This window comes from Lissotriton vulgaris, unplaced genomic scaffold (genome assembly GCF_964263255.1).
Source record: "Lissotriton vulgaris unplaced genomic scaffold, aLisVul1.2 SCAFFOLD_2288, whole genome shotgun sequence".
Lineage (NCBI taxonomy): Eukaryota > Metazoa > Chordata > Amphibia > Caudata > Salamandridae > Lissotriton > Lissotriton vulgaris.
In genome coordinates, this window is record NW_028253704.1 from 40,279 (window position 1) to 55,548 (window position 15,270).

Here is a 15,270-nt window from a genome sequence, read left to right on the forward strand (position 1 = left end):
GGATAGCTTCTGCTTTTATTGCGAGAGTGTCTATAGACCTGCCTGTGTTTGAGATCATGTTCTAATGCTTTCTAACACCTGCCTTTATCCTGTTCTTTCCTCACTGCTTACTCTTGGAGATAGAGTTCGCCAGAAGGGCTTGCCCCAGAGGTACTGTCTAATCATCTCTTGCATTGTGCCCCAGCTGTGCTTTGATTGTCGTCCGTGAATGAGCAGGAGTGCCCAACAATCACCAATTCACATTTCACTGGGGCTTGTATTACTCTATGGGATGGAAGAGGAAGCGCCCATTGTCGGGAACCCTTATGAGGGGGACAGTACCCGTCTCGAAAGTTGGGATTGGGAACACATTTGTGTGGAAATAATCACATTGCCAATCATTAAGAAAATGCTGTCAAACTTCGAAGACCACGAGGAGCGAGGTAGCACACAAGGCTGTCAGAGTAAAGTGGTTATGATAATCAAGGGGGGCGGGATATGTGCAGAGATTCCAGATGCCCTAACATTGCGAAGAGGTTTGAGCCATGAGACCCCCCGCATGGGTTTAAATCCCCACCCCTTTATATTCAGAATTGCAGCACTGGGGACACTTTTATTAGGATTTCTTCTTTTCCCCATTGTCAGTGATAAACTTAAGTTGATGTTTACCACAATTATGACCGATAACTGAACAGAATAAAACTAGAAGGGTATGCCCTTTCCTCTTTTATTGAAATTCTGCACCTGTAAGCAAGGGGACCCATTTATTTCTCACCAAGACCCCAGGCTTAGTTTGCTTTCCAGTTGGGCCTTGAGATAGGTGCACTCATTCTTATCCTTGTCTACATTGTGCTCAAAATACATATTCTGCTGCGCCAAATAGTGATTAATGATTTGTGGTGTTATTTTATTGCATTGTAGAGGTAGAACAGAAATTCTGAAACATTGTCTTTTTGCACAGCTTGGATCTATCAGAACTTGCAAAAGCTGCCAAAAAGAAGCTGCAAGCGGTAAGCACTGATGTTATTAGTCTTTCTTTTCTCGGACTGACTCATTTATTCAAAACAAGATTCCACTGTGCTTTGCCGGTCTGTCTCGTTTGGTCATAGGGATGCTGCAAAGTCAGGGTTGCTTCCTTCCATCATTCTTGACTTGAGAACACATTAACCAGATTATTTTATTTTCTTGCGGGTTAAGGACACCTTAGTTAGTTACTTGGATCATAATTAGTATGAGACACTCTTACTTGGTACTATATGGTCACAGCACATTTCATTCTTCTTTTGACTTTCACCCCAGACGCCCTTTCTAACTTCTGGAACAGTATAAGGGCCACTTATTTGGACAGAAGATACTTTGTTCCCAGTTGGAGGAACAAACCTGGATTCTAGTTTAACCAACTGTTTGTATATCCAGGGAGGTAGGCGGCTCTTATATGGACATACTACACAATGGTTTCTGTTGAGCAGGCGGTGTTTTTTTGGTCTCTGGTGGATAGCCCACACTATGCAATGGACAGCCCGCATTGTTAGGAAGCATGCCAAATGAAACTAATAGGACACAGCAATATTGGATCACAGAAAGACTCACCACCCTTTAATCCCAGTCCACGCTTTGTTCCCATTTGTACAGACCACTGTTTGTTCCCATTTGGGTCTCCGTCACTGTCTTTTCAGTTGCATGGCTTACACTTTGTACTCAATGAGCAAACAGCACTAAGTACCCACATGGACACACCACCCTGTGGTCTGTGTTTGACAGATCAAATGTTAACTGTGTTCTCCTTCCTCCTCTTGCAGCTGAGCAACCATCTATTTGAAGAGTTGGCAATGGATGTCTATGACGAAGTTGACCGGCGGGAAAATGATGCAGGTAAGAAGCAGGACTGTAACTTATAAAGAGTGAATTGGCCCTATAGAAGAATGAAGAAAGGTTGGCGACCGCCTTTGACAGCTAATCTTTAGTATTTAATAACACAGAAAGCCGTAATAGCTCATATTATCTGAGGGGAAACGCATTGCAAAATTAGTATTTGAAAACTATGTGCATAACAATTTTTTCTGATCTATTTAGAAAACTTATTTCTGCTGCATGAACGTGAACACCACTTTATCTTTTACCACAATATAGGAACTCTGAGATATAAAGTAATAAATTCAGATGAGAACTTTCCTCTTTAGGGAAGGTGGGGATTCAGTATGAGAAAACAAGATTCCAATCCATATTAGGAGTACATGTTTATGCCTGGCGGGAGATATATGGCCACAAGGGCATTCCCAAATCGTTATTTTGATTATTTATTGTGAAGTAGCCAGTTTCCACCTCTATCTCTGAAGCAAAAATTCTGATGGTAATAGTAATATTTTTTACTCTGGCTCACAATTTGACATTCACCTTATTGGCAATGAAGACCACATGTATGCCCTTATTAAGTCATTAGTAATGTATAGCTTTTTCCCACTGCTACCACATTTTTGTGCGGCAAGCAAGCCTGGAGTAGTAGATGTTCTATGAAAGTTGTTTTTGAATCGAGGCAAGAAAAGTTAAATATATTGTATTTTCATTGGATTTATATAGCACTTACTACCTGAAGTCTGCATCAAAGTGGTTTAAATTTACTGTACTCTTAATAATCATAAATTAAGGATTGCAGTGTATTCCAAACATTTTGCCAAATTTGATAGAGGAATGTCTCCTTAGTGGCACCTGTTCAAAATGGACTCTTTGGTTTATACATGCATAAGTGAACAAGGACTTCGACCGAAATCCGACAATATAAAACTCACATACATTAAAAAAGAAAAAAACATAACACAGTGTAAAGATACCAGTTACACAGCAAAGTTGAATACAAAGATGATTAAGAAAATAAATTATTAAAACATATAGTCTGTTTGAGGCAATAACTGTACTTCTTAAGTAGATACATTGTTGGCATTATCATAGTGCATAAAATTGTCGTCTTTGGGGGTAATAAATGATTCAGTGAGGGTCCTTCGATTCCAGTAATTGTTAAGTGGGGCCCACAGAAGTCAAAAGGTTAATAATAATAACCTTGAATTTGTAAAGCACACAGCTACCGCCGAAGTGGTTTCCCGGCACTGGGGACCCTCGGGAAGATTAAGCGAGCTATTGCCCAGAGTTACATGGTGCTGGGCTGACCTGGCGCCGGGGATCAAACCGTGAACCCTGTGGTCCGGAGTCAGGCACCTTGGCCGCTGCGCCACACCTCTTCCACAAAAGGTTAAGAACCATTGTTCTATAGGAAAAGATCTAGCAGGAACTTCTTTTGCTCTAAGATCTCACTAAAAAGGAGTCCTCTTAAAGTGTACTCCTGAGTGTGAATTAACGGGAAACCCCAACAAAGCACTGCTAGGAGCCCTAAAACATAAGCACTAATAAGACCAAACTAAATTTTCACAGCTTGAGCTGAGAATAGAGTTTATTAATTCCAACTGGCATAATGTCCTCACTTCAGTACGATTAAGTAAACTTCAGTGTGTTTATGGAATAGTTTCAAACGCATAAATCAATGTGGGAGCGATTATTCATTTGTAAATAGAAATCAAACATTTAAAATGTTGATGTCGAGCTACACTAAAAAAATGACCAGACCTTTTTTGAGCACTTGTCCCTTTAATCTCCCTTTACTCTTGTCTGAATGATATTGGGTTTATTACTGAGATGTGAACCAAATATTCTTCCAAGGTATGGATACGTCCTACACAGTTTTGAGTTTCTCCGCACCAGATATCCAAACATAGTTAGCAAACTGTATATGCCTCTCCCCTCTAAAATTCAATGCTTTACTTTTTACACTAATTTTTTTAATTCATAAGTATTTTCAATAATTGAACCACACAAAATGCAGACACATATATACAAATTATAAAATATTTAATGAATTCATAAACTCATCATCCATATTATATTCTGTTTGATGTGCTTGCACTACTCCCATTATGCAATTTGAGGATACAAACTTAATTTTTAGCATCTGATTTCAAAAGTCTTCACATTTACAGAATGGTTTAAAATGTTCAATTATACATGTTGCCTCTTTATTTAAAAAAACATTTGATTGATCTCCTAATTTTATTTCATTTTCTAAGCACTTGCTAAGCCAGGATTTTCCCAGTAACATGGCAATGCGAGTGCAGGAAGAACAGACATTTTGCCTGTAGTGGTGCTTACCACCAATCTAGGCAAAAAATCGGGTTCCATAGCTCCAGAGTACCTAGCTCCATATATATATTTAATTGTATTTACATTAGGAGAATTGTATCTAACATTTCTTACTTGCCTTCCAGGTTACTCAAGTCAAGCGATTTGCAGATCATTTAAGCTATAGGGCTATGTCAGATAATCATTACTGATTAGAAAATGTGTGAGGTAGTCTTGGTTCCAGTATTTCAGGCAATTATGGACCAAAATGGTCTTAAATTCAAGATACTAAATCCGTGTGTAAATTAGTTCACTCTGGTCTTTTTGCAATTCTTTTCGAATGCAGCTCAGCACCTAAAATCTTCTCTGCGCCATGCCCCTAATCTTTCCTGAGTCTCAGAATAGTGCAAATATTGACTGTGTATTAGGCTATTAAGTTCTGCAAACATGTATTCATCTATATTATCAATTGTCTTGATCTTTTGAAAATTATATTTGTTTTGTTGAGACGGGTGAGTTTTAAAAATCAATTTCATGAAAGATCCATATTCTTCTATAATATTACTCTTAAGAAATGTGTTTAACTGCATTAAATAGGTGGATTTGTAGAGCAGGTATATATGTCTAGGATTCTAACTTATTTGGCTAAGAGACTTCTCAATCAGAGCTTAACCATCTTTTACATTTTAACAGTCAATGTTTTCCAGAACAAGGGTTACGTTGCAGGAGAGAATATGATCACTCAATTCATTAACTGTGAATATCCAAGAGAAATTGTAAACCCTTATGAGAAGTAATGATGTAATTGATTATAGCCCTTGGAAGATATATTGATCATGCTTGCTGGAACGTAGTTTTCTAAACAACTGTTTACAACTAAGCAGCCCGATTCCCTTAGTTCTCCCAAAAGAGGTTTCTCTTGCTTGTCAGCTTTAACTTGCATCAGGAACTGTGCCTCTGGGATGTTCCAGGACTCTTCCCTTTCTTAAGCCCATTAGATTTCCAAGGCCTGATTAGAGTTTTGGCATTCAGATCTCCCATGATTAATATATAGCTGGTTTGTTCCCTTTCAATAACTTGTATGATGAACTCCTGTTGACTGCAAAAGATTCTCCAACGAGTAGCTTGTGAGCTACTGGTAGCTCTCCACCTACCTGTGAGTAGCTCTCCTGTGTGCCGCTCAGCCTATCAAATTAGAAGCTTTGATTTGGTTGATTTAATATTTGTATACCAAAATTGAAACGTGTATTTGATATGAACATTTGTATTTTTAGAACCCGTAATTCCCAAAATATAATTATAACTGATATTTAAATGACAAATCATATAACATTAGGAGACTTATTCCTAATATTTTACCTTGGTGTCATGGAGTATTGCAGCTGTGGCTGTTATGTATTACCCTTGTAGAGGCATTCCAAATGGGCTAAGCCTTTTTAACAGTACTGCTGGCAATCTTACACTGAGGTGATCATGATTGGGAATGCATAGGGTGGACACTAATGTAATCTTGTCTGATATGTACAACACTAATAATATAAGTAGCTCACAATGATTTTCATTGAAAGTAAGTAGCTCTTTATAGTGAGATGGTTGGAGAACCCTAATCTATATATTGTGGCCTTTGTAGTAAATATAGACTGACAAATAGCCAAGGTTGGTGTTAAAGATACAAATTAAGTTTGATATTTGTGATTTATTGCTTGGATTATTGAATATTGTATAAGACCACTTGTAGTCAGTAGACAATAATATCTCAATTGTACCTCAAGCATTACCTTTCCTTGCACTCTTTGCTGGGGGACTAATCGTATAATATTTATCCAGACGAATATCCGCAATAGCAGACTTTTCTCGAGCTAAACTTATTCCTGCATTAGTATTAATCAACAGTAACTTTGTGGGTGGGTCAGAGAGGAGCCCTGCTGCATTCAGGAGAATATTGCCAATTTTCTGTTAAAATTATTGAGGAGAATGGCGTTGAGGTAACTTATTTAACACTCCTGCCACCCACGACCAAGCCACTATAGTCATCCCTCAGGAGCATATTATGAACCTGAGGTTACTTTTGAAGGATTGAAACCTTGCTACAATTTGGGCCCAAGTTTACTGCAGTTGAAGCAAATAAACAAACAAACCATTTCCATAGTTTTTGCTCCTTTAATCCATCCATTCAGATATCTCTGTAATACAATCACAACAGTGGTGTTCCAGTTGGCTGGTAAATGTATGGTTAGGGCATTTTGACCCCCTATATGCTCCTCTCAGTGGATTAAGGTAACTACTTTAGCTGAGATTGAGAGTAGAATTTTTGTCAGGTAATGGGTATTGTTTGCATAAGCAGACATCAGTTTGCTTATTCTTTAGAATTAAAATGCTGAAAATTGGAATGGGACCCAACAGTAATTCATATATGCCCATTGCCCTCAACCCTTCCTACTGGTGATTAATAAAAAAAAAGAATAACACTCATCCGTGTCTAACGTCCAAGTTCAATCTTTGTATATTTTATATGTTGTGGCTGATATGAGAGGCAAAGATAGAGGCCAAGAAGGCACATTTTTAGAGGGAATCCATAAATAATATGCAATCCTATTGTAAATGTACATATCTGTTTCAGTAATAGATGTTTTGGTGAGTGCACGTCTACACTTAAATTGATGCAGTTATGATAAATGTAGTAGTGACGAGTAGAGCATACTGACAGAGCAGAGGATGTGATGCTGAAAGAGAGCAACTTTTTAGCTTCCACTATCCAACTCTGGAAACATGCTTTATATCTGGTGAATGCATTTGTTTTTGCTCTGAAGGAACACATCTTACTTGCAACTCAGTCTCAAAAATAAGAATTGTATTTCAGTTTTGAGGTAAAGCTGGGTAATGTTATAACAGATGAGGCTGTTGAAAGATCCACGTATGTTGTAAATTCACGATCAGTATTTAAATTAATTGAGGATAGAAGACTAATCTATATTCCATGCAGTCTCAAAATGCTGTATAGGAGTGTTCTTAGTGCTGCACAATAATTTATGGAGATTATAATGCTATATTATTCCTTCATATTCCTTATCAATCAATATCAATTATGTTTATTGTGGTATGGGTGTTTAAACTAGATGTGAAAATAAACGATGAACAAGTTAATTTTAGGTTGCCTGTTATTGAAAAAAAGGCAATGCTTTGCAACATGATTCCAACAGAGATTTACCCCGTGGCTCATCACCACCAATTTTCTTTAGTGGAGAACATTCCTATTTTTAGAGTTCATACTTTCTATGACTAACAGTATTGATTTTTCAGTCGATTCTTTGATTATCTCTGGTATCCAAAGCTTCCACTTTGAAGCATACAGTGTCTGAACTTGTATCTAAACTACCATGATAATACAAAAACCATACAGCCCTGCGTTAAGGTTGATAATTGTTCTTGCATAAACAGGTGTTTTCTGAGATTCTGCTGCAAGTCTTTGACATCTTGGGGAAGAAGGGTGTCTTCACAGTCCATTGATTGCATTTGTGTTTCAGTAGAGATCTGAGATTAATGTAAAGATTATGAAACTGTCTCGTGCTCAGTCTCTATTCACAAGTGGTGAAACTAGAAGTATCACCTTAGAAATAGAAAAAATTAAGAGTGAGGGTTTAGAAATTAGGAGTGGCGGAATTGCTGAAAGGTCAGATGAATTATTATGGAGAAGATATGTTGAAATAGCGTTATGAAGCAGCCTACTAAGAAATCATGACATTTCCTTTGGGGCCCCCTATTTTCCTCACACCCCTACACCCCTCCCTCCAAGAGAAGTAGACAGGTGGGAGCACAGTCATTCTAATGCATAGGCTCGTTCATGGTAGTAGACTTTACCTGAGGGAAATCATTGGAAAAAAATGTTGCATTTTATCTTCCTTTGCCTGAAATTTCATGCTAAAAAAAGAAGGTTTTGTGCTGTTTTAAGCTGTATATTAAAACAATGGACAATGCCAATAGGTCTGGCATAAGAATAAAAGTGCATTTTGTGTTATTAATTGGTTTAAGCCCTTAGTAATTCATCCTATATGCACTCCGTCACTCATCTTTGCACTAATGCATCCATTTACCTTCCCACAAACTCATTGTTGCATTCACAATCGGACAAAATCATACTAAAACATACACAAACTCAACGATATATGCAAGAAAAATTAAAATTATTCAAGTAGAAAAAAAGAAAAGATGTTGCATATGGTTGCTATAGCAAAACTAAACCTCGCATCAGGTTTCAGTCTTGCATTAATATTCTACATAGTCTATCTATTTTTTAAGGTTCCAGTATGGCCACCACTGTGAGATTCTTTTGGCCATCTAAGAATGGTAAAATAATGATATACTGTGGACAACAGCATTCCATAATGGTTGCCTGGTTTAGAGGAATTGGTCTTACAGGAAGTGGCGCCCTGCAGATTAAATGAGTGACAAGCAAGTGCCCCATTAACACTGCCTAAAGTATCCTCTTTAAAAACAAGCATTTGCAATGTAATAGATCTCGCATTTGCGAGAGTTTAAGCTATTGGCATTGTAAATGGCAATGCCTTTTATTTATCCGTTTTGATAATTAACACATACATAAAGGGCATTATCATTTACAACGCCAATAGCTGAAACTCTTGTAAATGCGAACCCTATTTGACTTCAAAGAAGCGGCTGCTATTGTCCTGGGCTGCTCGGAAAGTGAAAGCGTGCATGGCGTGCTTAATGTTGCAGGAAAGAATGTTGTACCTGCAGTAGGAGAAACTCATGAAAGAAAATAGTGCTTACAGATTAAATATGATATACCGTGTAACAGTAGTAAAAGGGCTTGTCCTCATGGGAGGTTACAAATGAAGATAAGGCAGTACTAAGGAGGAACTAACAAGCCTATTTATGCATCAGAAGCCAGCATTTACAAAAGGACTATGACACAAGCCTATAATACATATTAGGCGGAGAGTGGGCAGAGCGAATACAGCATGCCCAGCAGAGCAGTGCATGAGCATTTTTTCTATTTTTTTCCCTATTTTGCTCCCCACCCGTGCATTCTTTTTTTGCGATATTTGTGTTTTTTTGTGAGGTTCATTGTTTCCCACCCTGAGGAAGCCTCCCTTCTTCTTTTGGGGCGGTATTCTACGCCCTATTCGAGCTCGTTGCTTCGCCTAGAAATTATGGTATTCATCTTGCTTGAGATTCTGATTCAGCTCGTAGTTGATCTTTTATTTGCTCAATAAAGGTTTCTACCTCTCTGGGGTCTCTAATGTTGTGCATTTTATTTTTCCACATGATCCTTAATGCGGCGGGGAATTTCATCTGGACATTGGCTCCAAGAGATTTTAGTTCTTGCATATATTGTCCTAACTCCCATTGTCTGTCTTGGGTAGTCTTGGACATGTCTGAGCGAATCCTGAAGGACCAGTTGTCCTCTTTCAAAGTACCATGTTTTAAACCTTCACTTAGTAGTCTTTCTTTCAGTGTATATGTTTTAAAATTTATCAGGATCTTTCTCGGTGTCTTCCTGTCTTTGTTTTTCCTGAAAGGGTCACGATGTACCCTCTGTATGTCATCAGTAAGATTGACTTCCTTGACCCATAAGAAGTGTTTTTCAAAAAGAGAAACAATACATTTTTTGATGTCCGTACCCTCCAGGTTCTCCGGTACATTAAGGACCCTTAAATTATTCCTTCTCGCCTGGCGGCCGGATAGGAGTCCCCGGCTGTGAGCTCCGCGCTCGCCGCGCACAAGACAATGATCATGGACAGCTAGACGAACAGGAAAAAACGTAGTAGATCACTTCTCAAATACCTCTCTATAAGGGGATGGGTGCACGAGATCCTGAGACTTTTCATGCAGCATACGGCGGTCCCTGGGCAGCAGCATCGGACGCCAACAGAGGTTGCCGGAGCATAGTTGCAAGATTGTCCTTCCGCTTCCGGGGCATAAGCGGCAGCGACAGCCACAGCAACGGCAGTAACGCGGACGAGGCACTCTTCCCGGCCCTGAAACAAACACAGTCCCGGGTGAGGAGCAGAGGCAGAGGCACTGCTGAGCTGATACTGAACCGGATAAACTCGGCAAAATCGGAGACAAAGATCACACGCTGCAAAGAAGGAGACTACGAGATCGTAGAAGGGAGAAGGCTGCTCACCAGGGCTTGGGTGCAACAGGAATCCATGAGAAAGGTACAGGGGAGGGTCGGAGGTGAGGGAGTGACTGTACTTGATTTACTTGTGGGCTGTGGGGGAAATAGGGTCACAAAGAGCAACAGTGGAGAATCGTATGATTTGTACTAATTCATTTGCTGGCTGAGGTATTATCAACCGCAACAGGCAATGCAGTTTGCCATCTCATTCTCCTACTCACTGACCTTGTTAGCAGGAAGGAAAGGCCATACCTCACCTGGCTTCAGCTCAGGTACATAGAGCACCGCTCTGGCGAAGGGAATAAAAAAGCTCTTTACACTATGGAAATTACAATCCATCAAACTGCATTGCCTGTTGCGGTTGATAATACCTCAGCCAGCAAATGAATTAGTACAAATCATACGATTCTTGCACATGGTAATTAATATACTAATAGTGCCTTGTCTGTTTTTTCTTTTGTATGTATCTGGTGTCTCACATTGGACTTTTGCATTATGAAGCCAGGAAGATGGTAACAGATCACGTTTAAGGTGATATTACTTCTTTTTATCATTAGCAGTAGCATTAATGGTCCTGAAGAAGCAGCAGGAGACCACCTGGCTCCGTTTGTCTGCAGAAACATGTCGACCTAAGATACTTCCTAGTAGTTATTTGTTACACTACTACCTGCACTGTTTTTATTGACTTTGGGATTGAATGGGGTACAGAATAAATGTTTTTTCCCCTGTCACTACCCAATCTTAACATAATCTTGCTTTACTGTTCACTGATTCACTTTCACACCTTCTTTCTTTGCACTGCTATTCAGTCATCTACAGACATTCTTACCTTCCCTCACAATACGTGTGGTATAGAGTAGGCTTATAACATCTGTCAATCTATTGTAGACACTCGACCTTTTAAATATGAGGGTCCCCAGATGATGAAGGGCAGTCTCGTTAGTTGACTGATGGGAACTTGCATATTTGGATGAGTTTCCACAGTTAAGATTTTCTTTGATTCACACAGATACATGCTTTAGTTAGTTGGTTGACTTACTGCTATTTTTTGTTGGTGTTACGTAATTAGGGGTCATAGCAGTTTAGGTCGGTAAACCTTCCCCTAGGACCCTCAACCCCCAGTGTTTTTGTTGCTCTCCACTTCTTAGCCAGGCGCAAGGCGGGGGAAGGCCCAGCTGTTTCACATCCAGCTGTGTGTCCCGGCGACCCCGCCCAGCAGAGGAATACATAAGCAGGACTGGCTTTGGTGTTTTGGAATCCCGGGCAGCCACGGGAAAAACAGTGCATTCGTGGAAGGCCTTATCCCTTGCGAGGCACTACGCCGCTCGCCTGCCTGGCGTGAAATGTCAAAGTGGGCCACAGTGTGAGGATGCCGCCATATGGCGAGGCCCTGAAAGACAAGTGAGGAGCAATTTGCCAGTGGGGGCCCTCAGTAATATGGAGGAGACCGTAGAAACTGGGACAACGTACATTTGGCAGCATGCCAGAAAAGCGACACCGCTGACTCCTGCACTAAACAAAAATCTAATTGGCAAATCGCTCAACAGAGACTATAGGAGCAGGAAGCTGACTGTCTGCATCCTGATCGGCCCCCAGCAGCAGCGCGTTTCTCTTGTTTACTCTGGGCGCGTGAAGAACCTGTAACTAATATACAAACAAATGAAAGTGAAAGGCACGCCGTGAGCATGCACATTGGCGTGCCCTGCGGCTCGTGCCCAGTGGTGGCGCATGCGGGGTTCGTCTCTGTGCTTGAGGAGTGCTGCGCGGCTCGCGAGGTTGTGGGAGGGGGCCGCCAAAGCAACAAAAAAGCAGCCCCTGCATACCATGCTGCGCGCCCAAGGAGCCTGCCTGCCCGAGAAGAGCTACCGGAGACGACCAAGGCGGGGGAGTGACGACACTGCCGTGCCTGCGAGCGCCGAGCTGCTGCGACAAAGTGCACTGAAGCAAAGAGCCTCACCAGCCTGTGATAACTTTTTAGCCGCAGTGCAAGCTTAACTGTAACGTACAATTGCGTGCGGCTTGCAGGGAGGGGCGCCAGCTGAACATGTTAAACAATAAAAGTGAACGTTAATGAACGCACACATTTCTCGTGTGCTTGTTACTGAAGCTCTGGCGGAAGGACGGCACCACTTATTTCCTCTCATGAAAGTACATGGCGTAAATCTTGCAGATAGCAAGCGCCAGCTCAACATGATTAAGAATGAAACTGAAAGTTAATGAACGGCAGACTGCAACAGCTCACAGTCACAGTGGATGCTAGCGCCTGTTCACGCACGCGTCTACATTTCCAATCTGGCCTGCAGCCTGTGTGCCCCCATCTCTTGTCTCCCTTGAGAGGCAAGTGGACAACAATAGAGCTCGCTGGCGACAGCGATTTTGCGCTGCAGCGCCAGGCGAGATTTGAAAATTAAATAAAAAGAGGTTAAGTAAAGAAGTGAAAGTGAAACTACAAAAGTAGAAAATTGAAAACTGGTCGCTTGCGACTTCATCTATATTTCCCACATGCAATGTGCTCAAACTCTGAATCTAGCAGGTTTATGAGGAGTGATTTCAGCTGTTGCAGCGGTCTCACTGGACTATAAGTCAGTGCCTTATGACAATGTGCAGTACAGTACACAGCTTCCCAAAATGAAAATGAACCCTTTCAGAGTTTCACCTTATCCAGATCCGGTTTAGTGTGGCTTCATAGCAAGTGTTGTGTTACGCTCCTGTATCTGTGCAAAACAGCAGCTTTATATACATGTGAAGGACAACCCCCAGGCACCCCCCAACCTTCTAACAAGTCTGTCTCTATTTTCAAGCTATATGGAGCAGAAACTGAACCCTTTTAGGATATACAATAAATCTGCAAAAGTTGCCAAGGTTTATTGAAAGAGTTCCATAGCTGTATCAGATTTGTAATTCCGTTGAGATAGCTTTGCTGCTGCTACTGTCCATTAACAAGCAACACACAACCCACTAGGAGCTTCACCAGCTTCTAGACAACACCCAGTGAGGATTAAAAAAGAATCAAAGCACCGACACAGCACTTTTTGCACCACCGATAACATTCGAACCATCCTGGACCGAGGAGAAACAGCTGCCCTCATCCTGCTTGACCTCACTGCGCCCTTCAAGAGTCTCCCACAGCAACCTCATTAGAAGACTCCACAAGTTTGTCATACAAGGATCCACTCCTTCTTCACACGAAGAACCCAGAGGGGTCAGGCTGCCACCCTTCACACCAAAGACTGAGAACCTGGTATGTGGAGTCCCACAGGGTTTCTACCTCAGTCCCATCCTTTTCAACATATACATGCCACCGCTTGCCAACATCATACAATCACAATTCATCACGACATCTCCCATGCCAAAGACACCCAACTCATCCTCTCTCTGATGGACAAGACAGCCATCACCAGACCAACTGCATGACCATGGTAGCAGACTGATTGCGCTCCAGCTGCCTGAAGCTCAACTCTGACAAGACGGAAGTACTGGTCTTCAGCAACAAGACCTCCCTAAGGGACTCCACATTTTAACCGTCGGAGGTAGGATCAACACCCACAAACCACCATATAAAGGTGTTCAAATTGACCAATCCTTTGTTTCTGTTAGCACCCTGCCTGGCGCACAGAGGTGTTCATTGCTGGTGATCGTGGATAAGGTGGCCTCTGTAATCCTGCATTATGTTGTCACTATTACAGCTTTAATAATATTAATAGCTCAGGACAATTGTCATTAGTTATAAATAGCTGCTATTCCAGAAAGTGCTGGAGGCCTTTTGATCTAATGTGTAATCTTGGTAGAGAATCTCAAAAGAACGCCTTAATGTTTTTACGGAGCATGAAAATCCTTTCAACTTTGCAGCAGTCCTTGAATGTGGAGGATCATGGTCAGAAGTGCAGCATTGAGATTAGTACAGCATGTTATGTCCCTAGATTTTTGTAACATGCATGTCATAAGGTCTAATTCTTTGAAACCTAGCATAGTGAGTTATTTTCAGTTTAAGAAATTTTTATTTTTTTGTTTTGAGAACATACAAGATAATAATACAAGTCATACATGTCAGTCAAATAGATTAATACAGATGATATAGAATGACTATGAATATTAAATCAATTAGGAGGGAGGAGAGAAAGGAAACTAGAAAAGAAAGCTAGAAAAGAAGGATAGAAATGGGAAAAGAAGAGAAGAGAAAGGAAGAGAAACAGAGAAGAAGAGAAGAGGGTATAATAATTAGATGGAGGAATGAGAAGATAAAAAGTTAGATAGGGGAAGCCAGAGAAGATCAGATTTAATTTTCAAGGGTATAGAAGAGGAAGAGGTAGCAATGGCAATACGATGTTCATCACATATGAAATTCCACCAAGTGTGAACAGACAGTTTGGAGTTATCTTTCCAACAAGACAGAATAACTTTGAAAGCAAGAGCAATAAACAAGTCAAGTAATTTTGCACTTGATAAAGCATAGTGAGTTATGAACTGGCATTAAGAATCTGCATGCAAACTGCAAGCCTCAAATTTACATTCTTGCTGTTTTTGACTCAGTTTCTAAAAATGAGTCATGTGAATAGTAAGAAACACGGATTGTAAGTGGTAAATAAATGGTTATTGGTATAACTACTTATATAAACAGATATGCATATAACATTCTTACAAACCATACATATCACTTTAATATAAAGCTTGGAAAAGTTTACCCCCAAAAAAAGCATTGCAAATCCAATAGGTTTCCCCTAAGTGAGAGCTATTGACTTTTGTCAAGTTGTTTTAGCCACGTGTTCAGCAGTGCTGCTGTGCTTCACAGCTAAAAGGAAAGGGGAAAAAGCGCTATGACGCTGTCCAACGTTGGCTTTATCATAGCACCTTTTTCTTTTACTTTTAGCCATGGGACACAGCAGCCGCACTGCTGTACATCATGCAAAAAAATTATTGACAAAGCCAATAGCTTATGTATGTATGTATATGTATGTATAAACCGTTTTGTAACGCGCTCCGTTACT

The 15,270-nt window shown here is 40.6% G+C and overlaps 1 protein-coding gene across 1 annotated transcript in view; it reads left to right on the top strand.

Annotated features, from left to right (window-relative positions):
* GIT1 (GIT ArfGAP 1) overlaps positions 1 to 15,270 on the top strand; it is a gene marked incomplete at its 5' end in the record, with an annotated part of 206,661 nt that overhangs the window by 27,195 nt on the left and 164,196 nt on the right. Inside the window, 3 exons of the mRNA XM_086951454.1 lie at positions 124 to 150; positions 941 to 989; positions 1,779 to 1,851. Coding sequence (XP_086807580.1) covers positions 124 to 150; positions 941 to 989; positions 1,779 to 1,851 — 149 coding nt within the window. The remainder of the gene's footprint in view (positions 1 to 123; positions 151 to 940; positions 990 to 1,778; positions 1,852 to 15,270) is intronic.